The sequence below is a fragment of the Amblyomma mixtum genome, chromosome 10 (genome assembly GCF_055824585.1).
Source record: "Amblyomma mixtum isolate Tamu chromosome 10, ASM5582458v1, whole genome shotgun sequence".
Taxonomy (NCBI): domain Eukaryota; kingdom Metazoa; phylum Arthropoda; class Arachnida; order Ixodida; family Ixodidae; genus Amblyomma; species Amblyomma mixtum.
The window spans coordinates 95655037-95681477 of NC_143021.1; the positions used below are offsets into that span (position 1 = coordinate 95655037).

At 48.4% G+C, this 26441-nt stretch overlaps 1 protein-coding gene across 1 annotated transcript in view; it reads right to left on the reverse strand.

Moving 5' to 3' along the window:
* LOC149326470 (acetylcholinesterase-like) overlaps positions 1-26441 on the reverse strand; it is a 51856-nt gene that overhangs the window by 5919 nt on the left and 19496 nt on the right. Inside the window, exons 2-3 of the mRNA XM_089564588.1 lie at positions 23602-24818; positions 12761-12905 (exon numbers count right to left, since the gene is read on the reverse strand). Coding sequence (XP_089420714.1) covers positions 12761-12905; positions 23602-24818 — 1362 coding nt within the window. The remainder of the gene's footprint in view (positions 1-12760; positions 12906-23601; positions 24819-26441) is intronic.

Below are 26441 nucleotides of genomic sequence, written 5' to 3' on the forward strand. Positions count from 1 at the left end.
TCCCAGCGACTGACGCCATCGGCAGGCGGGAAAAAATTCGTGCATGCGCACGACGGTTCAAGGTCGGCTGATGCAAACGCGCTTGTTTCATATCCATCAGGTGTTCGCAAAAAAAAAAATAAGGTCGGATACTTTTCTAACAGACCTTGTATTAATGAGCCAAGAAAAAGGGGGAAAATGCAGCATCATGGGCTTCGTATTTAAGCAATTTTAAGAAAGAACTGCAATGTGTCAGATTCTGGAATCTTGTGCGTAGGTGACCAAAGAAAAATAAATAAATGGATGGGTTAATTGTATATATAACATGCATGCTGTGTATGGTGGTGTTTTCAAAAACATGATGTGAAAAGGTCAGTTTCATTTGTAATGTAGATCCAGGCACGTAGATCCAGTTACAAATTACACATTCAAGGAAAGCAAGGCAGTAAACAATGTGAACGCTTTTTGCACGATAAGTGTTAGCCACTTGCTGACATTAGTTGAGATCATATATAACGTATACATTGCTCTTTCATTTTGCCGACGACAAGCCTACGGCTTTAGTCATGAACAAAGTGGAGCTTTGGGCTAGTTGGAAATACTTTTTACAGAAAGTTGCAAGACCGTACTCAACATGTACGCAACAAGGTATTGTTAGCGCTTCCAGCCTTGTCCCTACAGGCCCACACTGGGCCGTCCCTACCAAGCGTGAGAAAAAGTAGCTAACACATTCATTACAAGTTGTTCATTAGTGCTGTTTCTTCGGTTCATGCACTGCCGCACCGCTCTTCGAGGCTCGCCCTTTAAGCTGCTTTTATTCTCTCATATAAGCTACAAATTGGGCTCATCAATTGGCCTCGTGTAAACACACTTCCTCACGCCGACAAAATATCTACAATAAATTGCTCACGTCTCGTATGTTTTTCATCACGAGTTAAGCGAATAAGCTTAACAAGGCGACTTACTGGTCCTTGCAGGCAGATCACTTGCAGGAGGTGCTTCTCGTGGCAACGCAGATATTAAAACTATAAACTGTCGCTTCAGGACGCCGCATTGGAGAGTCCGAAACTAAGTTGTATCACTTGGGTTCTTCGACCTGCGCTGGCATAGTACGGCAGATAGGCGCCTTTTCCAAGGGAGTATTTACTGCCACACATAGTACATAACACACAAGTTGCATGAGCCTACTCAGCATGTACGCAACAAGGTAGTGCTAGCGCTTACAGCCGAGTCTCTACAGGCCCACACTGGGCCGTCCCTACTAAGTGTGAGAAAAAGTAGCTAACACATGTATTAATATATTTATTGGCATAAACTACTTTTATAAAGCATGCAGCATAATTAGCTTGCAAGAAATAGCTCAAGCATACCAATGCTTGACTAAAAAGTAGACGTAAGTTTTTTGCATGAAAACTGAAATAGCCCAAGTTGGAACATGATTTCTAGATCTGCATGCATAACAGTTATGCTATAGAGCAGACGAGTGAGGCTAAAAGAGGCGCTCGTCATGACATATATGACGGAAGCTACCAGTCACTCCCGTCACGAGTTCCGTCAGCTACTATTGGTCATCCAGCATTCAGTTCAAGCTTATTTGCATGCAAATGCTCTCAGGGAGGGCTTGAAACTACATAGTACGCTAATGTTTCGCTTGGATTAAGTAGAGGCAACCGGAGCATTCATGCATGATGGCCAATGTGAAAACACCCACCAATGCCAGCACTGAATCAGATTCACTTAGGACTGCGCCAATAATATACAAGCTTCAGAGCAAATGATTACAAAGTGCACTCAGCCTTCTCTTTCTATGGAATGATTGTTCAGTATTCATTAACAGTGGTTTGCTGCTGCTATTTCTACCTCATGCACTGCCGCATTGCTCTTCGAGCCTCACCCTTTGAGCTGCTTTTAATATCTCTCACACAAGCTACTAATTGTGCTCATCAATTAGCCTCTTGTAAATACACTTCCTCACGCTGACAAAATATCTACAATTTATTGGTCACGTCCCGTATGCTTTTCATTATCCTTTGTTTGGTGCTGTTATGTTAAAACCACTAACAAACCTGACTTGAAATTCTCGCATACACTGAGGAAGTGAGTATGCTTCTTTGCTAAATGAATAACAATAACAGTAACCTATCGGTACATCCTTTTGCACTTTAGTGACGGCCTTTTGGAGAGACCTTTCTTCTTCTATTGCACTGTCGCTCTCCTGAGCACTTGCTACTGAAGCTGCTTGTATTGACCGGTTATTTTGGTAGCCCTCTTGAAAATGCTGCATCCCTTTGGCATCCCTCAAAGGTGTCGTACAGTGGACAAGAAAAGCCTGTGGACCACGCATTCCTCGAACGAAGACTATAGCTCTGGAGCGACGGTGAGAGTCGTTCGAGTGCAGACGTGCGTCGCATGGGATCCCCAGATTTCAACCCCCACGGACTATATCGGCCCACTGGGCCACCAACTTTTGGTTGGATTTGAAAGACCTCACAAGCTGGATCACCCGGACACCGGTTTCAAGACGGTAGGACCATTTTTGGCAGTTTTACCGGACTTTGAAGCCCCGCGTGGCTCGGGCGACTATTTAGCGGGAAACGCTCGCTGCTAAGCCTACTTAGGCTTAGCACGACTACGGCGTTCGCGGCAGCCAGGCCCGCTCAGCGACAGCGATGCAGCCTGTCACCGCCTCCCGTACCGCAGAATGCCCAGATTTTCAGCCATCAACGAGCAGAATAGCCCAGAATTTGTTAGAAGCACAAGAGGTGGACGACGCCTACCTCGACGTCTCCGACTCCGAGATTTCGGCAGGCGGGGGAATCGAGGACTCCGCCATGCAGGAGCAGCAAGACACCCAAAAAGAAGACGAGGCAAATTGGGAATTGGCCCTGACCAAGCGCCAAAAAAAAAAGCGACAGAGAAAAAACGGACGGAACGCCACCGCAAACGCTGCAATTTCCCCGGCCGCTCAAGGTGACCTCGGAGGGTAACCCCCGGCCTCTACGCCGACAGCTGGCGCACCAGCTGCCGGCGCACTGAAAAAAGACGGGAAAGTAAACGCAACGGAAGCCCAGGCGAAGGTTGCCCCCGCTCCCCAGGGACGATTTCAAGATTATTTTGCGACCGAAGGGACTTGTAGTCAAGTCGCTCCAGCAATTCCAAGTGGCCCGGGCCGTAGCCGCGGCATGCAACAAGTTCGAAGGAAGAGACCTGATCACCAGGCTCCGTACATGATCCAATATTATAATCGTGAGCACGCCGAACGACGAGGCCGCCCAGCTCGCGAGACGCATCACTAGCCTCAAGATCGAAGGACGCTCATACGACGTGAATGCTTACGTGGCCGCACCGGAGGACACCCGGCGTGGCGTGTTACACGGAGTTGACTCCGGAGTGACAACGAAGGAACTGAAAGCCGATTTGTGGACGCGCACGCAGGGTGTTACCATCCACAGCGCTCGAAGACTAGGCAAGACCAAGACAGCTGTCATCACTTTTGACGGACCCATCACACCGAAACATGTCATCTACTGCGGAGCTGAGTACAAGTGCTACCCGTACCGGCCGACAAGACAAATCTGCTACGTTTGCTGCCAACCAGGTCACCGCTCCGGCGTGTGCCCCACACCGGACGCCAAGGCTTCCAAACAGTGCGGGATGCAAAACCCGCCAAAAGACCACCAGTGTACCCCGAGATGCTTGATCTGCGGAGGCGACCACGCTACCGGATCGAGGGAGTGTCAAGACCGATTAAAGAAAGCCAGGGAGTCGCGAGGCAAGGCCAACAGCGGCAACAACGGCGGCGGACGCGAAAGCAGACGCCGCAGCCGGAACGACCGTGGCAAGAAACCGAGGTGGTTCAGCTCGGAGGGGGAGTCCTCCCAGAGCCGCTAGAGATCCCGGGCGTCACGGAGCAGTTCACGGAGCCGGTCACGGTCCTTTCCGCCCCTGCCACCCCCGGCCATCAAGGGAGGGAGCCAGCAGCAGCAGCAGAACAAGCAGAAGCAGACCCGAAAGAGCGGCGGCGTCAAGGTGAGCTGGGGAGCCGAAAACCCCTGGTTTGCTCCGCACTCTGGAGGGATAACTAACAAACAGAACACAAACACAAACAGCAACCTCGAACAACCTAGACAGGAGGACGCGGAGAAAACAGCGCTGAGACGCGAATTAGAACTATCACGCGCTAGGCAGACAGAGCTAGAGCGCCAAATAGCAGAGCTCACGAAGACAGTACGAGACCTTAAGTCGAACAGCCCTCCGCAGCCACAAACATTAGCAATCCAAGCCACGTCGCAAACAGGCAACGAGGATCTCACTAAATTTAAGGCAGAAATCCAGCAAATGATGCAGCAGATGATGCAGCAAGTGCAACTACAAGTCACAGAACTCCGGAGCGGCATCCGCAAGCAGAAATTCGCCGATAATATTAGAGAAAAGGCCTACCACCGCCCCGCGCTGGCAGCCCTCGCCAACTCGGCCACAAACAACACTGAAGCTTAAATATGGCCAACAAAACCTTTGGCAACCAAGAAACCCTAGACGTATGGCAATGGAACGGCAGCGGCTACCGCAAGAAGCAGGGCCTCCTCCAACAACACATTCATACACAAGCACCGCCCGACATCATAGCGCTTCAAGAGACGGGCACTACACCAACACTCGCAGGATATACGTGCTACGAGACTCAAGAGAAAGGAAGAACGGCAACACTAGTCGGTAAGGCGCTCATCGCCATAAACCATGGCAAGATTGCCGACACCGACGTAGAACACGTTATACTAGAAATTATACCAAAGAAGAAAAGAAAGAGGGGCAGCATCTTCATTGTGAACGTATACAGTCCTCCAATACAGAGGAAAGCAAAATTTGACGAACTTTTCCATGGCGCACGCAAACTAGCAAAAAACAACACGCCAATCATACTAGGAGACTTCAATGCCATGGACAAAAGCTGGGGATACCAAACAGCTAACCCAAAAGGTAAAGCACTAGCAGCGGCAGCAGAAAACACTGACTGCAACCTCCTCACAGACTCAGACACTACAACAAGAATTCGAAACACCGTCAGTACCGACACCTGCACCGACCTGACATTCATACGGGGAGCGGAACAGGCAGTGCGGGAGAACCTGTTAGAAAATCTGGGCAGTGACCGTTACATACTTAAAACGCAAGTAACCTCAGACAGGCTAAAGAGCCAGCTGGGATCGGCAAAAATTGCGGATTGGAGCGCTTTTCGAGAGGCATGCGACGGGAATCTCGCCGCGAACGGGATCCAATCGATAGAAGAGTGGGGAAACATGCTGAAAGAAAAACAGCGCAAGTACAATAAAGAAATCGCGCGAACGACGCAGACACCCGAGGTGGACGCCAGGCTGCTCAAGCTATGGGAAGCTAGACGCGGGCTCACCAAGAGGTGGAAGAAACAAAAGTACAACAGAAAACTAAAACTTAAGATCGCAGAAGTCACAGCGAAAGCAGAGGAGTACGCGGCGCAATTGGCAAGGCAAAACTGGCAACAATTCAGTGACGCCCTCAACGGACTTTTGAGCACATCGAGGACGTGGTATATACTCAAGGCTCTCATAGATCCAACAAAAACCAAGGCAGAAAACAACAAAGCCATCTACCGGTTAATCCACCGGTTCGAGGGACCAGATTCAGCACTCCTGGAAAAAGTACGCGTTAAGTGCTTAGGGGACACACACCCAGCAGCTTACGCAGAGCGCTATCGGGGAAGTGAAAACGACACCCTGGACAGACCCATCACGCGAGAAGAGGTCTACGCAGCGATTCAAAACACAACCAGAAACACGGCCGCGGGTGCAGACAAGATCAATAACGCACTCATCCGCAACCTCAGTGATGAGCTTGTAGCGCCCGGCGACGCTATAACGCGCTGGCGCTGAGATCGGCGTTCCCGCGCTAGAGGAAAATAAAGATGGACAGCGCGTGCTGGGCGCGCAGGCCCGGCACGGGCAGTTCGGAACGAGAAGCCTGCCACGCTGGTCGTCTCTCTCTGGTGCTCCGCTGCGACCCCGCAAACCCTCTACAGTGGTGACCCGGCGAACCGTGCCTTCTTTCCCAGCGGCGTCCTAGCATGGCGTACTGGCAGCACCCAAGTTTCGACCCGCCGCTCCCGGCGTTCCGGCCTGCAGGCGTCGGCGGGTGGTTCGCGCAACTGGAGGCTGCGATGTACCTGAACGGCATCACCATCCAGCCGTTCAAACACGAAGTCCTTTGCGGCATCCTCCCGCCCGATCTCCTGCGTCGGCTCACCTACTCTGCCTTCGGCTGCCGGCCATACGATGAGCTGCGTGCGGCCGTCTTGGCGGACTTCGGCGCCTACTACGTTCCGCCGCCGCTCTACGACGCAGCGGACCCGTTTTCGCCGCCGCCAGCCTCTGGCCCTGCTCCGGCCTCGCCCGCGCCCACGCAGCCTTCATCAGAATCCGGCCCGCCTCAGCAGCCCTTCGCCGCCCCGCCGCCACTCCAGTCCAGCGTCTCCGGCCCGGCTTCTTTAGCACCGACCGCACCAGACGCTGCCGCATCGCTTCCGGCAGCACATCCTGCTACCCCTGTTACGCTAGCAGCACTGTGCGACGACTCCACGGTCCCGAGTCCGCAGTCATTCCCTCAGCAGCTCGGGGAGGTGCCTGGCCCACCGCGGTTCGCCACATCAGCGAACTCAGCGACAGATGCGCCCCGCGCCAGACTGTTCAGCGCCTCCGGCCATACCGCCTCCCATATGGACGATACAGCGTCTACGGCACAGCCCGGTGAGCAACTTTTCTCATCTGCAATAGTGTCGCTGTCAGTTGAGCTCTTCCTCGACGAGTGCCCCATTCCGCCAACTTCTGTACCCTACTGCGTAGCATCGCTGCCAGCCGAAATCTCACCTGCCACCTCATCGCCCATTCTGCCAAAGCTGTCAGTCACTGACATGAGCGATCGTGCTAAAGACGAAGTGATATTGCCACCTCCGCAGCATATGCCGCATACCAGCCCCACTACCCCAGCGGCCACACCGCCTGCCCAAGAGGCCCTACCCCAAGCCCCCATTACTGTCAACCGCTTCTCGGAGTCTGACCCTGGCAGCTCGACACTGTCGCAGCAAGCGTCTGCTTTGGTGCCTGACTTTAGCAACCTTCAGCAACGAATGGTAGAGCTACCCACACTGAGTAGTGCAGCAAATGTCCATCCACCAGCTGTGTCTGTTGCTGTCAGCCAGCGTCTGATGTAGCAGTCTCAGCTCCACGGCCTGTCACTGCCACAACCTCCTGGCAGCCACCTACAGCCAACCATGCCCACACGCGCATCAGCACTGGCCAGTCGCTCCGGACTGTCACTCTCGCTTCGCCTAAGCACCTGGAATTGAGCCCAGCAACTTCCTCTCGCATCGTCCCAGCTGTCACCGTTGTGTCGATGGTCAAAACACAGCTGCTGTCAGTCCACGGAGCCGTTTCGCCCACTCCAGCGCTTGTGATGACGTACTCGGTGCGCCAGATTCCCACCGACACCAGCTCCAACGCCCCCACACCGACGACACTTGTGTCTGGGGGCAGCACTACAGTTGGTGACGTCCCGACCATGGCCTCCCCTGCTCCCATGTTCGTTGTCAGCTCGGCACCCTGCATCATTCGCCCCTTGCGCAGCAGCCAGGGTCGTCCACCTGAGCCGGCGCACTCCACCCGACTGCTCTTCCCGGCCCCTGACTTGAATTTACCGGACCTTGGAGCGACCCCGTGGGTACACTGTAACTCTAGCTGCCTCCTTGGCTGCCGTGGCTACTCCATCTCTGCCCCGTCGGAACGTACATTCCGACGTTCCGTCTAGGCGGGGGGCCCTGTAGCGCCCGGCGACGCTATAACGCGCTGGCGCTGAGATCGGCGTTCCCGCGCTAGAGGAAAATAAAGATGGACAGCGCGTGCTGGGCGCGCACGCCCGGCACGGGCAGTTCGGAACGAGAAGCCTGCCACGCTGGTCGTCTCTCTCTGGTGCTCCGCTGCGACCCCGCAAATCCTCTACAAGCTAGTCGCAGAATTAACAGACTTTCTCAACAAACACTGGGAAGCGGAGACCGTCCCCGAGGAGTGGAAGCATGCGGAGGTTGTCATGATTCCTAAACCGGGCAAGGAACTACAAATTGAGAACCTCAGATCGATCTCGCTCACATCGTGCCTAGGAAAACTGTACGAACGAGTGGTGACGCTGATACTGCAACAGTACATGGAGGACAAAGAACTGTATCCCCACAGCATGTTCGGTTTCAGAGCAAAACTATCGACCCAAGATGTACTACTTCAAATCAAAGAAGAAGTGCTTGGGAACGTCCCCAAGAGCGGAGAAAATATAATAATGGCATTGGACATCAAGGGGGCTTTTGACAATGCAAGTCATGAGGCTATCCTTACGGGCATGAACGACCTGAACTGCGGGAGGAGAATCTACGGCTACGTCAAAGCCTTCCTCTGAAACAGAACGGCAACGATTGGCCTGAAGGAGCTCAGATCAGACAAATTCCTTACTCCAAATAAAGGAACACCTCAAGGGTCGGCCATCTCCCCTACGCTCTTCAACATAGCCATGATTGGCTTGGCAAAACAGTTAGAAGCAATCGACGGCATACAACATGCCATGTATGCCGACGACATCGCCATCTGGGTCAACACAGGCTCGCTCGGAGAGAAAGAAGAGAAATTACAAAAGGCAGCCACCTGCGTAGAGAACTACGTCAGAGCAAGAGGGCTAGCATGCTCCACCGAGAAATCAGAGCTCCTAAGAGTTTGGAGAGGAAAACAAAATCGCACAGTCCCCACTAGCGACGACTTAAAGTTGAACGTCTACCTCGAGGGGAAATCGATACCGGAAAAAACACTCACAAGAATCTTGGGGATGTGGATACAGTCAAACCAACGCTGCACTCACACCCTCGCCCTACTCAAAGCATCCACTCTACAAGTGGCCCGCATGATCACGCGCATCTCACACAGACATGATGGCATGCGAGAGGAGGACACACTCAAGTTGGTCAGAAGCCTGGTAGTCAGCTGAGTGACATACAGCCTCCCCTACTACAATCCCATCAAGAGTGAGGTACAACAGGTGGACGTGATTCTACGCAAACCCTACAAAACCGCACTCCACCTTCCTCACAGCACTTCAACCGAAAAGCTCCTAGCCCTAGGACTACACAACACTTTCGATCAATTGAGAGAGGCACAATTAGTGTCCCAACTACGCAGACTACAACAGAGCCCATCTGGCAGGGAGCTCGTAAAGAAACTGGGCCGCGCCGATCAAATTCAAGAGATACAGAGGACAGAAACAATCCCGGACGAATATCGCACCACACTAAAAGTAACATCAATACCCCGGAACATGGATCCTAACCTACACAAAGCACGCAGAGAGGCAAGGGCTGAATACCTACAAAAGACATTAGCACCCCAAGAAACGACGGTATACGTGGACGCAGCCACATACACCAGAACAGCGGGGCAGCACAACAGCAATGCGGTAACAACGGTGATTGACTCGACCCTCCGCGAGATCACCAGCGCATCACTACAACACTGTACGATAGTCGAGGCTGAGGAAGTGGCCGTCGCTCTAGCGGCAGCGGAGGGCTATCGATCTAAACGGTCTCTGAAAATCCTTACAGACTCACAAACAGCATGCCGCAACTACCTATGCTGCAGAATAGGGCACAGAGCGCTCCGCATACTCCGCTCTGGGGACACGCCGGGACACGCGGGAGTAACAGGGAACCAAGAGGCCGACAGGATAGCTCGAGGGTACACTTATTACCGAGCATCCAACGTAGGCGACCTCGAGGGGAACGAACCTGTACCCCAAGATTATTCGGCGATTCTAAATTATTACAAGGGCTGCAGAAAGCGGTATCCACCACCGGACAACTCCCTTAGCAGAGAGGACTCTGTCGCGTGGAGGCAGCTGCAGACGGGCTCCTACCCAAACCTACACGTACTCAACAAAATGTATCCAACACAATACAATGACAAATGCCATTGGTGCCAAGAACCCCCAACGCTGTACCACATAACGTGGGCATGCCAGAGAATAAGCGTGGTACCAGTGATAACAAACCCGAGTGCGGAACAATGGGAGGGAGTGCTCTCTAGCGATCGCCCGGTCGACCAAGAAGGTCTCATTCGGCGAGCAAAACTGGCAGCAGCATCCAGCGGAGCCCTGGACTAAGGGCAACCGACCTTTGAGCAAGATGGATGAAGCCATCTCAAAACCGCCGAATACAACCGAATCTAGAGCTAATAAAGTTTTCACTCACTCACTCACTATAGCTCTGCTACGAAGTGGCCACGGGAGACCAGATTACTAGTGGTAGTGGTGGCAAACATTTATTGGCTCTTCACAAAAGGAGGTGTGTTGGCCCAGGCCCTATTGGCCCAGGTCCTCACAAATCTTGGTAGAGCTCCTAATCCAAAGCCTTAATGGGCCCCGCCGTGGTGGCTGAGTAGTTACGGCGCTCGGCTGCTGACCCGAAATACGCGGGTTCGATCCCGGCCGCGGCGGTCGAATTTCGATGGAGGCAAAATTCTAGAGGCCCGTGTACTGTGTGATGTCAGCGCACATTAAACAGCTCCAGGTGGTCGAAATTTCCGGACCCCTTCACTACGGCGTCCCTCATAGCCTGAGTCGCTTTGGGACGTTAAGCCCCAATCAACCAAACCAAACCAAACTCTTAATGGCGTCTAACGCCGCTCGCGCCCTTTCGACCAAGGTCATTTGGGACTGTAGGTGAAGGCAGTTGAGCAGCGCCGCCTCCCGTGCCTCCCTAGAAGGGTGTGAAGTGAAGGAATGGTATGGGTGGGGATTGGAAGGGCAAGCCCAGACCACCCGGAAAACGTCCGAGAATGTCGCTCCGCACAGACTGCAGCCCCCATCAAATTTGATGTTGAAGCGTTTCAATACCGCCGGGCACAGCATTGGGAAAATTCGAGATTTTGTTCTTTGATCTTCACAGGTGGGGCCTCAAGTAGGTGACTAATAATAGAGCTATCGGCTTCGTTTGAGGAACACGTCTCCACAGACTTCTGTCCCCAACTGTATATCGCCTTCTCCACCTTGAAAGAAAAACATCTATAAATATTGTCACGTTGTAGTCACGGAAATCCAGCAGTCAGGAAGACAGCAACAAGCCTTGCAAACGAAGCTCTTTATTTGGGCTAACTTGCGCCCGCAAAAGAACTGAATCACTCGGCGGCGGTCATCAGCAACACACGTGCTCGTCAGTCGTCCAACTACGATTGTCCGCCGCTCGCGGCAACGCACAATTTAGAGCCGGCAAGGAAACTTTGAGATAACAGGACAAGATCATCTACAGTAATCTAGAAAAACGTAGATGCAGCTCTTCATGGCTGTGATCAATCGAGATTAGTTTTGTGAGGACGGACAGATGGCCGAAATTATGCGGACAAAGAGAAACATTTTGCCCATAAATGCATTCGCGTGGTAAAATTTATTCACAGTTACACCCGTGGCAATGCATACGACCAGCGCAAGCGTGTTCATTTTGCGCTTTTGCGGCTCTTGCAATCTTAAATGCTGGGCTACGCATATTGTGTTCTGGTTTTGGCAGCATTAGAACGAGGACTTCACATTCTTAGAAATGTGCAGGCGCGACCTTCAGCATCTGTGATCGTGCAGCACGTTTGCGGTAAGCTTTGTGAGAGTATTCGTCCAAGTATGAACTCCGGCATGGGTGCAGCGTTCACAGCGTGACACTCCCCCTCGGCTACATACATAGTGCTCCCGCAAGCCGGTTAATGTGACACGTAGCCGCTGTTGCTGTATCGTAACTGCTGCGGCTACTACTGCGCAGGCGCGATGAAACAGCGCCGTGCGATCATTTCAGTTTCAAGCAGTTTGACGCTATATTGTTGTGAACGCCAGTCCCTCCTGGTAACGACGAAGTTTGGTGAAGTGTGGGGGGACGCATCATCTCGAGCGCTGCAGTGCAATGTCCACGTCAATTTCAAGCTCCATGCTTTGGCTTCCAGAAAAAATCTTTTTCGAAGGTTCATATTGAAAGGTACAGTGAGAAAGAGACACAAGACGTACAGAAAGAGGACACAGAGAGGCGCTGACTGGCAACTAGTTTTTTATTATGAAAAATTACACATTTTAAGCAACTCTGTCATCTGACAACAAATCGAGAGCATTGCACAGACACCTTGCCAGGGGAAATTCATTATCATCACACTAAACCTACTCGAACAGAATTCCGCCTCCTCCCTTGAATTCTCAAAGACAAAATAAGGAGTTATCAAGGAACGAGATCTCTTTATCAACTAGCATAAGAGAAGGCTAGCTTACACACTACGACTGTCTTTTTCGGATAAAGAAGGCCACCATGAGTTCGCTTGGTGTTCTATCTTTGTGCCTAAATAAGATCTTTGTATTAGGTACTGAAGGGCGACTGGTCTTGGTTTTCTTATTTTTATTTTTCTTCCCATCTTTTTCACATTCGCGACACCGGTCTTTCAAATGAGAGTAGTTAGTATCGGAGAGAGATTTGAGATGTTCTCGCTACGAATGTTTATGCATCTTCCTGTCAGCCCTATGTATACTTTGTTGCATCGCCTGACATTTAAGGCGAGCTTCATCGCTAATTCCAGCTGTAGAGAAGAGTCGATATGCATTAAGAGGTAAAAATATCGCTAGTTCTTTTCTTTCTTCGCTATTTATCAACTCTGAAGGGTTGCTAAACAACACAGGTATCAAGCGAAAATAAGCTTCTGACTCGCCAAAAGCGCGTCCTCCAACGTTCACACTGGCTGCCTCGGAAGTTCCTTCTCTCGTTGAACTGCCCACGGCCCATCATTACCACGACGGGGGAGCTCCTGGTGTACTTTGGCCACTCCTGTCCACTTGGCAGCTCAGGAACGCTGCAAAAAGAAATGGAGCCTCTCGAATTAGTTCCGTAATAGACCGAGTAACGATAGTCAGCGTCCCAAGCAGTATCGAATTCCTTTTTTACTTCAAGAAATGCTTCGGCGCGGCAGACGGCGACAAAACGTAGAAAATACACCACAGAGCGCCAGCTAACAACTGATTTTATGGAAACCCGCGTCAACGAATATATTCTTTGCACTAATCAACAACAATATAAAAAAAAGATAACATGCAGTGAAGAGAGCACTAGGTACAAAATGATTGGCATCCATGGCACGTGTGGCACAAGCGAACATCGTCATGCCCCAAATCTAATCATTTTGATAGAAACTCTAATCCTCTCTTGGGAAGCGTCACAGACGGATTGCTCCCGCATTTTGTCAACGAACGAAGAATGACAGCTGCTTCAAAAATTTCTCTTTGAAGCTGGTGTTTTCTGCGGCTTAAGGGGACAGGGTAAGCAAAAAAATCTGAAAGATATGAATTTTAGTTTTTTGATAAATATGAAATTAGAGTCTTTTCTGCATCGTTTGATGTATCACACTTTATTCTGTGCAATTTATATCAACCTGAAAAATCTGTCTGAAAGCAAAGTTGTCAGCGACACACCCCCTTTACGAGCAATGTGTTTTCTCCATTTTTACTATAAACTAAAAAAAAACTACAACTGTTACTAAATTTAGCTGCAAGAAAAAGCTCTCTGGCAACCATCCAAGCTCTCTGGCAACTATCCAAGCTCTCTGGCGACCCTCCAGAACCCAAACGAGTCCTTCAACAATGTCGTATGGGAGTGTGCTCAAAAAAATGTCTTCGCTGGCCTACAGACATTAGGCATGCGGACTAAGTCCGGGCAATAACGCTGTCCGCTGGCTGAAGCAAGTCGATCGGCGTCGAATTTACTTTAAACAGGCACCTGAAGCAAAACTGCAGGAAAAGAAGCGCCAAGCTCTCATCATCTAGGTGATGATGACTATGCAGCTGGTGCCTACTGTATAAACTGGTCAAAAAGAGTTGGCTAAGTCGAAATCTAAGAATAGAAGGTTTTGTTTACTTTAAACTCCGTTTTCTCAATACAAGATTTTTTGTTAAGGTTTGGTTTATTGGGGTTTAACGTCCCAAAGCAACTGAGGCTATGAGGGACGCCGTAGTGAAGGGCTCCGGAAATTTCGACCACCTGGAGTTCTTTAACGTGCACTGACATCGCACAGCACACGGGCCTCTAGAATGTCGCCTTCATCGAAATTCAGCTGCCGCGGCCGGGATTGAACCCGCGTCTTTCGGGCCAGCAGCCGAGTGCCGTAGCCACAGAGCCACCGCGGCGGGGGATATTTTGTTTCGTCGGTACCATTATTTTCGAAATGACAATAGATATAAAAGTGATTTTTTCTGTGTATACAGTACATATATGTGGCAATTTCCTGTACCAAAATTGTCAGCGTGCAAATGATATTGTTTGTTTTAAAAAGAAATATATACAAAACTTGGTCAAAATCAGGGTGTAGAAAGTAAGAAAATCACTAATAATTTTATTTCTTGTATATTATAGGAATTTTGGTACAGCGGCTAGAAGATGGAATTCTGAACAAAATGAAATAAATATCTTGCTGCTGTCTTTATTAGTTGCTGAGAAAAGTGTACCACAATATGCCCCAAAATACATGGGAAAGATGGCGCTTACCCTGTCCCCTTAAAATAACACTTCTAAGCTATATTCCTTCTTTACTTCTCTCCTCGGTCACTTCTTGATACTGCAAAATATAATGCAGACGATAGTAGTGCCATTCTGGTCATTAGGGTGATTAGAAGTGGCTTTTGTCCTCCAGCGGAGGCATTCCGACTGAAGATAGATTAAAATTAGAATGTGAGAAGCATGAGTAGTCTAGAGATAACTGGCCGGTATTTCGAACTCCATTAATGACAGTAGTCAGGCGATCACGATGGTACGGAACATGAAGCTCGCGATATAAGTTTTGGTATTCGCAATGTTTGCGAAGTATAAAATGCGTTTACACTCAACAAATGTGGCAGCAAAGAGCGGATGTCGGTAACATACTGCCTACATCGCCAACGCTACGTTCTGCTAGCTGTTAGAGAATGTGCTAGCCACAAGGAAGTTGTACGATTGTGCTGAATTACGGAGTTGGTGTGAATGCATGTTTGAAATATTGCGCGCGAAAAAACGATGAGTAAGAAAAGCAAGACAAGCACCGAAAAGCAAGATTGCACACAGCGCTCGTGTGTGTGATCTTGCTTTTCGTGCCGTTCTCCATTTTGCGCCGGCATTTTTCAAAATATACAAGCCTCTTCTGGTGGCTTCAGCCGCACAGTTTCTACAACCCACCCAAATTAGCTTCCGTTCATTAATAGGTACTGAATATGGTTTCTCTGTGTTTCCATAATAATTTTTTTCGTCAAACCGCGGCCACCGTGTACGGGTGTGGGCAGAAGTAAGCGAAGCACTGCGATTTCGTTCTAACATTTCTCATGCGTCGCCTAATTGAAATTACTTGCTACTCTGCGTGCATGTTGGTAGAGGAAGCCAATGCTTCATAGACAAAATATGTTTCTACATACACAACAAGGAAGACGTGATTCCACTTAGAACGAAGTCGCGTACTCTGTTTACTTATATCCGCATCTGTACGCACTGTCCTCTCTATGGACGTCGTGTAGGCAAATGCATGTATCAGTAATGCAGCCATCCTGGGTTCCATTCACGTGCTGAGTTTGCCTTTTAGAGTACGCATTTCGTAAAATCTTCTCTTGAAGGCAGATTTACAACGTGCAGTAGAGTTGACGGGGTCAAATCATTCGTACCGCTTCGTGGCGTACCCGTTGAATCGGCCCTGTCACCATCATTATTTATTATAGGTTTTATCCATCTTGCATTGCACTTGCATCAGAGTCCTTTTTTTTGTAGGGTGATGACATCATTCTGTGGAGCACTTGAAGCGACTTTGAGACTCAAGCCGCCGTACTGCAGTCAGCCTTTGATTTCTTTTTTGTTCATTTTGACCAAACACATTGCTAGGGTCTTTCGAAGCTCTTACAATATTATTTTGCAATTTGATTGTTTCAGCACATGTCACAAGAAAAAGCCATTTCGAAAAAGGAAGTTTACCCAACAGAAATCCGATGATAGTGAGACCTGCGGAAAAACACATGCTGTAGTCTTGCATAGTAAAGTACGTGTACAGTATAGAAAATAACATTGATTAAGAAGTGGTGCAAGCAGTTCCAGAGCATAATAGTTCAAAGAAACAATTATGACAAGTCGGAAAGAAAACTGCCCAGACATCCAAAATTAAAAACAATCTCGGGTCGCTAGGAGAAAAAAGGAGTAATGAATGTTGCGAGTATGAAATTTATCCTCAACTAAATGCTGTGAATGTTGTGTCGTTGCATTTTATTTAGCTGAAGAAACTGAACCGCGGACACTACTAAAGAAAAAAGAACTTGGGGCGCGAGTTCCGGGTGCGGTTATGAATAGTGGTGAGATTTGGTCTGTTTAAGCGTTCAGTTGGGGAGTCATTAGGCCCATAGTTGTTAAAAATAAATATGTCTGCTTCGTGCTGAACTCGTTTCATTATTTTATGCATTTCTGTGTGTACGGACACCAACCCACGATGATGTACTCAACTTAAGTACGTACAAAGGCAAACGGGATTTACAGTTCGAGAGAAAAATGCGCAGAAGGTCACTAAACAGCGCGAATAAGAACAGGGATGAATGCTGTTTTCGCAAGGGTTTATCACTTTGTAAATGTCTAAAGAAGTGAACTCATTTACCTCGAGTGCTCGAAGCCAGGCGGAACCTGTTCTAAGTTCATCCCCTTAGCAAAAACTAATACGTTTGGAATATACGGTGGGCTATTTAAATTGTATTTTAAACATATTTTGTATTCATGAATGCACTAAAAATATGTAGGAAATACGTTCCTGAAATTTCATGCTTGGTATTCGAAATATATTTTGAAAATGTGCCAAAAATACCTCACTTAAAGCACACTTCGAGCACTTTTCAAATACGTGAAAAAATATGTATGCAGTTTTAGCATCTTGTCAGTGTATTAAAAGTGTATTTTCGGAAATATGAAATTAATTCATTGAAAGTATACTTCAATTCTAGAATACGGGCAGCCCTTGTAAACGTATATGTATGTAGTTTTAGCATCTTGTCAATGTATTAAAAGTGAACTTTCGTAATTATGAAATTAATTCATCCGAAATATACTTCAATTCTAACAAACGAGCAGTCCTTTTAAACGTCTTTGCACACTTCTAGCTGCCGTTGAACAGTCGAGTGCTCGAAATTGCGTTTCGGGAAATGACATTTGCGTGTCGTCAATGTATTTGAAGTGTACTTCCGTAAATACGCAATTAATTCGTCCAAAGAACACTGAAATCCTAGCAAATTGGCAGTCCGCATTAGGATGTTTGCAGCGCACTACAAGCTGTCGTTGAACAATCTAATGCTCAAAATCGAGTTTCGGGATCGCATTTTGGTGCTGGCCATCTATTTAAAGTGTACTTTCGAAAATACGCAATTAATCCGTCTGAAGTATATCTAAATTCTAACAAATGGGTTGTCCGCGTAAACATATTTTCATTACACTTCAAGCTACCGTGGAACAATCTAGGGCTCGAAATAACGTTTCAGCGAAGAGTGAAAACTTTCCCTTTCTTGTCATCCTTTCGTTTATGGTAACCTCTAGCAGGAAGGTGATCACCACTTATACCCCTGCTACACGGGTGCTTCGAATGCCTTCCAACCGAATGTCATCTAACGATGCTACACGTGACTTATACCCCTGCTACAAGGGCGCTTCGACTGCCTACCAACCGAATGTCATCTAACGATGCTACACGTGTTCTGTCTAAGGGAGTGCTTGAAGATAATATTACGCCAATGAATATTAACCGCGTCAGCATGAAATTTCCCCGGTAGTGCGCCGATGAGGACAACTGCACTCATACTGTTGTTTACATCGCTTGTTTACATAACATAACATAAAACGCAATCTGCGCTTTCGTTCTATTGAACAATCTGTTTTCTTTTTTACTAGTTGTACTCGTGCTTGTTTACGCAGTGCGACAATGTGTGGTAAGCGATGATGCGATTGCACGCCTGAGAAAGCCGGGCTGTTGGCATCGCGGAGGACTGGCGCTTCTCGCTTCTTGTCCCTGCTTTCTCCGACGTGACCAGTACTTTTTTTAAAACTACTTTATCTAGAAGTATGTCTGGCGATTGTTATCCACAAGCTAGCGACGGCGACGACTGCTGCTGGCCGTAAAGCACGGCTCGGCAGTCTGGGTCACACCGGCGATTCCCGTTCATCGTACGCGTGCCCTGCGATGTAAGCAATAGTTGATTTCAGGTCACTGTTGCCAAAACTACACCTGGTGACTATTTGCATTCGCTAAACCTTGTGATTCGCTCTTCACAACCGCCGAAATCACAGATCCAACCCTGCGAACTCGCTGGGCCTAGTCGTCGCGGAAGGGAACAGAGCCGTCGTCGACTGAAATTGATTTGGCAAGCGCTTATCGCTGGTGAGTGTTCAGGTGTGCACAAGTGAAATATAGTCGTTCGTTTCGCTCATTTAGAAGCGCGAGCATATACACACCGCCGCCTCATCACCGTGCTCTCGCTCAGCCGCCGACAAGGCTGACCGTCCGCCGACCGGATTCGTCGGTGTCGTTGGCCTGAAAAACGTGTCCCTCTAGAATCATATTATAGTAAACTAGGTATTTCACTATAGTTACATGCTGTTGTTCAGCGTGATATATACTGTCGTTGTCGGACTAGTGTGACCGCCGTCGTCGTCGTCGCTGTACACTGAAAACGAGCTGAGGCTTTCGAATGCGTTTCGAAAGTGTCGTGCAGCACCGCGGCAGTCCGTCGAGTCCGAATGTCATTCCTATTCTCGAATGTCATTCCACTCAATGTCATTCGAACATTTCTGTGTGAGAACGTGATAGCATTATACCAGCAAAAGCGCCTTGGGTACTTCTGGGTCCGAATAAGCCAGCGGAAAGGACCCCGTCTGGCAGGGCAGACCGGCTCCCTTACACGCGCATGTATCTGTTGGTTGACAGCTCGACTCCTGACCTGTGCCTGACGCAAGTTTCAACTAGCAGTTCCGTTCTCAATTAACCCCAGATTCGAACGCGACCAGTAGGGTACTTTTGCGATAATTTGGCAGCCCACAGAATTTGCGCAAAAAAAGGCCTCATCGTGCAAAATAGTGCGTCGCTTTCGCTGGGTATATATACGGTAAGCCAAGTACAGCGCTTGTCGTAGGATTTGTTGTTTGCTGTGTCGCTGTCGTCTTCGTATGCTGTGTGTAGGTATCTGCCTTTTCATTCAATCACGTGACCTTATAATATGAGACTCCTGTTGATTAATGATAAATACCCGTGTACGATTTGTTCTCCAGTTGAAGAATTAACCCGTGTCATTGCATGGAGCCGCCCAGTAGACTTTTTAAGCCCGAGTAAACATATTTGTAATGTATTAAATGTATATTTTTAGTATATTTCTAATGTATATTTTTATTATATTTTTAATGCATTATAAATATGCTAAGCGGGCAAAAATGTACTTTTCACATATTTTTAAGAACGTTTAAAATATTATTCCTCGTATACTTAGAAAGCATTCGTATTGCAGTTTAAGCATAGGGACAAAAAATGCGAAATAATTTTGAAATAAATAGAATACGTTTGAAATGCATTTTAGCACATCCTCTTTTTCGCTAAGGGTCGGCACAGTTGTGGCTACTTTGCACGCCTTATCTCGAAAGGTTGTTGTCAGCTTAAAATAGAGCATGGCCAAGAGCGGAGGGCAATCTTTTGGACGACCGCTGTGCCCGCTTGTGAGTATCAGCCCCGAGTTACTCAGTTCTTTTGGGCGCGAGTGAGCCCAAGGATCAGTTTCTATTGGAACCCCACTTTGCTGCCTTCGTGACGGACGGAATGCCAGCACCACTACATGAACATACACTGCTTGGGCGCAGGGACTGCGTCACGACTCACTACTCGGCTTTATTTGCTCGCCAAACCTTCTTTTTATTTTTTGCCCAAATTTTATAATTTACATCCCCCCCCCCCTTTTGACCCTAAGGAAATAAAAAAAAAACACTTGAAAATGAAAAGCAACATATGGCACCTTAGATGACGAGTGCCTTTGAGGATATCCTGGGTAAAATATCCCTTATTTGGAAATTAAACGAACAGCTAATGCGTTTTTTCCGATCGAGTTAACCTCCCAGAAGGTAGCCATTCATTGCTCAAAAGTGGAAGGAATTAGGGCAGACACAATAAAGGAAATGCTCAACCGGCGTGAAAGCCTAGCGTAGGCGGTGCATCGGGCTTTAGCGAAAATTTAATCTAGTCGATATCGGCGCCAGTCGGTGAAGATTGCTACAGCCGGAAGATTGAAACTCTAGCAGCGTGGTTTTGTGTATCTAGGTCTCAAGTTGAAATTGAATATACTTTTTAGTAGTACAATAAGAAGAAACACCATCAAAAATCCAGAAAAGCCTGACGAGGCCTGCGCTACCTTAGATAGCTCTACTAAAAGAAATTATAAAAAAAGTGATCGCAGTGCACAGAATAAGGAAAGATCGTTGCAGTGGTCTTACCAAAAAAGTACAAAAGTTTTTGTATGCATAATATTTTGTATCCGTACATACAGATTTAGCCGATTTTTAACACAAGCTCGCTGAAATGGCGCCCAACAGTATAAAAGAAATACAGTTTTGAATTACATCATTTCCAGGTTCGTGGAAGTAATTACAGAACTAAAGAATGACGTTAAAAAGCTGAAGTCATCGTATACAGCCATACAATTAGTGTATACGTCAGTCAAAATAGGAATGGGCTTCATCAACGAGAACTTCGAACAAATGAGTACCGAACACACTCCGTAAAGGAATTGAAGAATCAAAACAGCTGAGCCTTGAGTGCCAGACTGAGAGCTAAATTCTAAGCAAAGAAGCCAGGGACACTTCCCACAGTTACAGGGCTAAGGACAGGACAAGAGAGGACGACAGGACACAGCACTGACTCGCAACTGAAGCCTTATTGGCAAACTAGTCAGTATAAATATTTGCCGCCCCTCTGGCGGCCAGATTTGACAACGAGAAGATACAGTTCATGCATACGAAACATCGATCTTCAAAAAGCATTGGCACGTGTCAACAGCCACATTAAAGATAAGGTCTTTCTTTCTCTGACAGAGCCATGGAAAGCACACAAATACATTCCTCGTGAAGCCGTGTTGTCATCAGTGCCTTGATGATTTCTCTCGCCAAAGCATCGCGGTTTCTTCCATTTATAGTGCTATCCTGATGACATTCATCTTTCTTGCAGGCTCCTCAGTACTTTGTCACGTGCTTTGTGGTGGCAACACGTGAGACGATCTTTCAATAACGCACCAGCCACTTTAGCCGGTGTACTTCTTCCGACAGGACACACAGGCAACGGATAAATCACTCTTTCCTGGCAAGAGACGAAACGTTCAGCGTGCCTCCTCGAGCAGCCTTGAGGTTCGCTGTTCGAGGAATGCACTTCCCGGAATAGACTACACAGTCGCATAAGCGCTGCAAAGCAACGTCCACTCCCGCACGCTTCCCAGTTCTCCTCAGGTTGTGTGAAACCTGGTGCAGGTATTCACGACAGCAACGTTTCTTTTCTTTTTTCATTATTAGTTTTTCCATTTATTGCTGTCCACAACTCTATCAGCAGTTTTTCTTCCACGGAAACCCTAACTTCTGAAGGGTAACCGGTCTGCATTAGGCGACGTACTTGGTTTTGAAGCTTTGCTGCAGCCTGTGCTCACATGTCTTTTGCGCTGTATTGTTAAAAATGAACAATTGCTCTTTTCACTGGCTTCGAACATGCTGATGAATATGGAAAAATGGGTTCTTGAAAACGCGGCTCAAAATCCTAGCACACCTGGGATGAAGTGAAATGAAGCGAGAGGTCTAAAAAACCTGTAAAAAACAATGAACTGGTACTTCGTTTCTTAAAACAATGCGATTGAGGCAGGCATACAACTTAGAAATGGTTTGTTAATAAAGGCTTCAGTTGCGAGTCAGCGCTGTGTTCTTTCGTCCTCTCTTGTCCTGTCTTTCGCGCTGTAACTAGGGAAGATGGTCACCACAACTCGCCCACCCAGCAGCTTGCTTTATTGAACTTCATTTCTCGTACAAAGGGCCCTTTTGCATGTGATATAGGTCCTCTTTATTTTGTGCCAATCGATGCCTGGGTATTTTGTTGAGCTATGCTGACAAATTCCTTTATGTGCAATTAAGTGCATGCTTTTGAGGTAATTATTATTAAAAGTGTAGTAAGTATGAACGGTGGCCTGTCGTCTAGTTCTCGTCTACTTATGCCTTGGGCTGTACTCGGCATCTAGCCTCAAGCATTCCTTCTTATGGACTTTTAACGAGTCAGCATTACTCGCCACGGTTAACGATTTTGGCGGCGTGTTCGCGTGGTCCTTCAGCGTCACGTAAACAGAAAAAAAGTTTTATGGGTCGCATTCGAACTGAGGAATTTTTCGTGGGATGCGAGTACGGAACCTCATAGCCTCGATGAGTGCAATGTTAGTTTGTTGTTAGAGGGGAACATAATCTGTGCGGCAAGACAGAAGCATTTGCGGCGGAACTTTCAATGACGTAAACCTAGGTGGCGTGAACGAAACGAACGTGGAGGGTGTACGCAAACTCCGCCTCTGTTGACGCCATGAAAGGCCACTACACGCTCGCTTATAAACCATTCCGCGCACCGCCTAGTCGCGTCGACCTAGCGCCAAACAGTGATGAGGCGATGGAAAAAAAAATAAGTAAATTGTACAACAAATGAATATGTTTTCAATGAGTAACAACAGGACTCATTTTTGTTGGCCAACCATACGTGGCCAACAAAAATATAAGTTTGCATTTTAAAGACAACGAGAATTTGTTCTGGCTTCATAGTATATGACAGGATGGCGGGATAAGTGCCTCAGAGAGAGCACACGCTAATTCGTAGTGGCTTGTTAATGAGTTCCCAAAAGCTGTGCTCGGTCGCGTGGGCACTCTGACGTTTAGTAATATTTAAGATCGCCTGTCTTCAATCTTTTTAACTAAACATATCAAGTTGAATTCACTTCTGCTATTAATGCTTAAGAAAAACAAGGATGCGGAGGATGGATTTGTGGGTTGTGAGGCTGATAACCACTGCCACCTCAGCCTAACTTACGTATGCAGAGCGATGCGGCCGAATATATATCCTGTTTCCATTAACGCCAAAAAAGCAGTGAGAATCGCACAGCATTTCTAGCAAGCACCCTGTGTCCATACCAGTTTTGCAGAAGCCTACTGGCCTTATGCGCGCCTTTCTGTCTCTCAGAAGACCCGCGCAGAAAGGCCTGTCTCAAAACAACGCAGTTTCCCTTCCGAAGGCATTTTCAGACCCAAAAATAAGGCAGTGGCCATGCTCGAATCGATGCCTGACCAACGTTATCTATTTCTGCATCTGTTTTCCAGCAAATGTAGTCTTGCTGCTGCAAACAATATCCGGCGGACATAACTGAAGAAGCAGAAGCGCGAGGGTTGGCAAGCACCCACACCCTAGAAATCCCCCGCCGTGGATATGTGCCAGTAAGCCTGAGGACATCATCATCATAATCATCACGCACCCGCTTTCGGCGAAGGTTGCTAGCATCCGCACGAAGGCTTTGCTCATGCGCCCGTCGGGCGAGTCAGGCTGCTGGTCGTACTTGTGGCCAAAGGCGAATGCCAATTCGGAAGTGTGGGGAGCGCCCGTCCAGCTGGGGAAAGGTGCCGTGGGCGACTTGTGGCTGAAGACGTAGGCGTAAACATTGCTGCCCCTCTCACTGTGCTTCTCAGCGAGGAACCGGAGAGGGCAGTTGAACAACCGGTCCGAGAGGTAGTCGATGTACTGCCTCCTCAGAGCATTGCCGTCGCCCTCTGGAGCGTCGGCGGTGTACTGAAGGATTATGTCATGTGCGTCCGCCTTCTGCCATCGTGACACGACGGCATTAACAGCGTCGGTGAGACCTTCTGAGGCGTCGAGGTCTTCGACCAAGAGCTCCGGCTTTGCTGAGGCCAGGAACGAGTACGCTGCTTCGTCCGAGGTGACGCCCGCTAGGATGTCGACGGATCCAAAAAAACCTCGCTTGATTGCGACCAGCGGTATCCTTGGCAAGAATGAGTCATGATAGGTGGGCAGAAATGCTGTGATCTTCGGCGATGTGCTTTCGGCGGCAGCTCGAACCAGTTCCTCTGCCGACTTGCGTCTGAAGCAGTCTACGACTTCATCTGGGTTGGACGAGAGATTCTTGCTCCCTCCGTTAGAGCAGCCGACGATGTCGCCTACTCTGCTGCCCTTGACCATGCTTTCGTGAACCGTGTCCCACAGGTCTATGCTGTACATGCTGCCGCTCATCAGCACCGCTCTCCTGAAAAGCCCCTCGCTCATCGGGGACAGGACGTGAGCGTGTGTGCTCACCGCACCCGCACTTTCGCCGAACAGGGTTACTCGCTGAGGGTCGCCACCGAAGTGTCCGATGTTGAGCTGCACCCACTGCAGGGCCATGACCTGGTCCAGGAGACCCACGTTGCCCGGCGCCTGTGGAGTGTCGGCGCTCATGAAACCCAGGATGCTGAGGCGGTAGTTCATAGAAACGACCAGCACGTCCGCCATGGCGGCCATCGCGGCACCGCTGTAGTTCCCCTGTGTGGTGCTGCCGGAATGGAAGCCTCCTCCGTGGATCCAGACGAGCACTGGCTCAGGGGTGCCGGACTGGACGGCCAGGTCGGGGACCCAAATGTTCAGCCGCAGGCAGTCTTCGGTGTAGGAGACACCGTGCATCCCAAGCCTGGCATTTTCCACCTGCATGGCAACAAAGTTCGATGCTAATACTCCCACATAATGGTGTAGCTCTACAGTGACACCTGAAACAATGCATTCATCATGGAAATACATATTTCATAAAGAAATAAAATCTCGGTTTCACACATATTAAAGTTCATTGAAGAAATTATGCGCTACGTTCCGCCGATTCGTGCACATTCTCACCCTCTCACCCCCCCCCCCCTGCCACCACACTGTCCATTTCACAATAATCGCAACTATCGCCTCGTACGAGGTAAAAAATAACTGGGCACTCATAGAAACATCGCAAACTACTGTTCAGAAAGCATTGCAGCTATTGGCAGGAATGTGATTTTTCCCGTTCTTTTTTTTTCTCAAAACAGACAAACATTTTAACACGAAAATCTCCTTTCCTGAAGTAAAAAAGGGGCACCGGGCAAGCGACACTGCAGTTGACAAGAAATTCGAAGCGGACGTTCTGTTCAGTCGCCCAGTCTCACAGCGTCACTGAAGTTGTGCGCGAATACGAGCGCGTCAACGACAGCAATGTGCGAAGCGTTCTCAGCTGCGGTAAACGCAGCGTAGTGGTGTGACTGGCTCAGCACCGGAAGAAGAGAGTCTTGCGTGGCCGTGCGCGGCCCCTGTCCTTCATCGCCGGAAAGCGGCACCAGTCTCTGCAATGAGCCCACGTGGTGTCTAAGGCGCTTTTTTTCTTAACAATAAATCAGGACAATGCGTTTGTCCTGCGTGCTTCTTCTTCTTCTTGTCCCTGTCTTTTTATTACGCTTTGCTAAGTTCAACATGTATTACCAACTCGCCCAACTTTCTGCACTGCTTGAATAAATCAGTGTGGCGCAGACAGCTCAATTTCAAGGCAGTGATCATGTAGTCCCCTTAGGTGTCCTTGCATGAACGCAGCTACATACTAAAGACAACGGCAATTCTTAGGTGCTCGAACTTATACTTTAACTTTAATGCAGCCAAAGTTGTTTCAACTTTTGCTCAGCCATATAGCCTGCATTAGACCATGGAATATCCGTCAGCCGTTATTCCTAAAACGTAGCGATATAGTTTAGACTAACGTAAGCAGTCGAATTAATCTAATTCAATGTTTAAAATAATTGCCAGGTGGAAATTGTGCGAGGTTGAAAAGTGGAATGCGGCTATAACCCTCTCCACGTTCAGAGTACAGGAGGGTGCAGGGCAAGTGCGAGAGGGAATGCAGACAGTGCTGAGAGTTGTGAGGAGACGGGTGACCACACAAGGAGTCGCTGATCCACCTGACCACGGTTAGACTTCCTCTTATGGTTGGCAGCCTTGATTCAATGGCCGAATGCGGGGATAAATGGCCAAAGCAAAGTAATAACATCATTCGCTGCTTAGTGTTCCAAGGAGGTGAGTTTAGGTCTAGAATTTTTTTAGAAAATTTTTCATTCGCTTTCTACACACTTTATCCTAGCAAAAGACAGACAGAAAGCAGCCGTGTGTAATCCTGACAGTTTGCCACGTGGTAGGACACCTTGTTAACTAAGTAGAAAGCGGACTTATCAGAATTCCAGCTGAGTAGATCTACTGCAGAGCAAAATCCTGTCCGATTAATTTCAAACCAATTCTGTCCTATTCCTGCGACGCTCCCCCTAT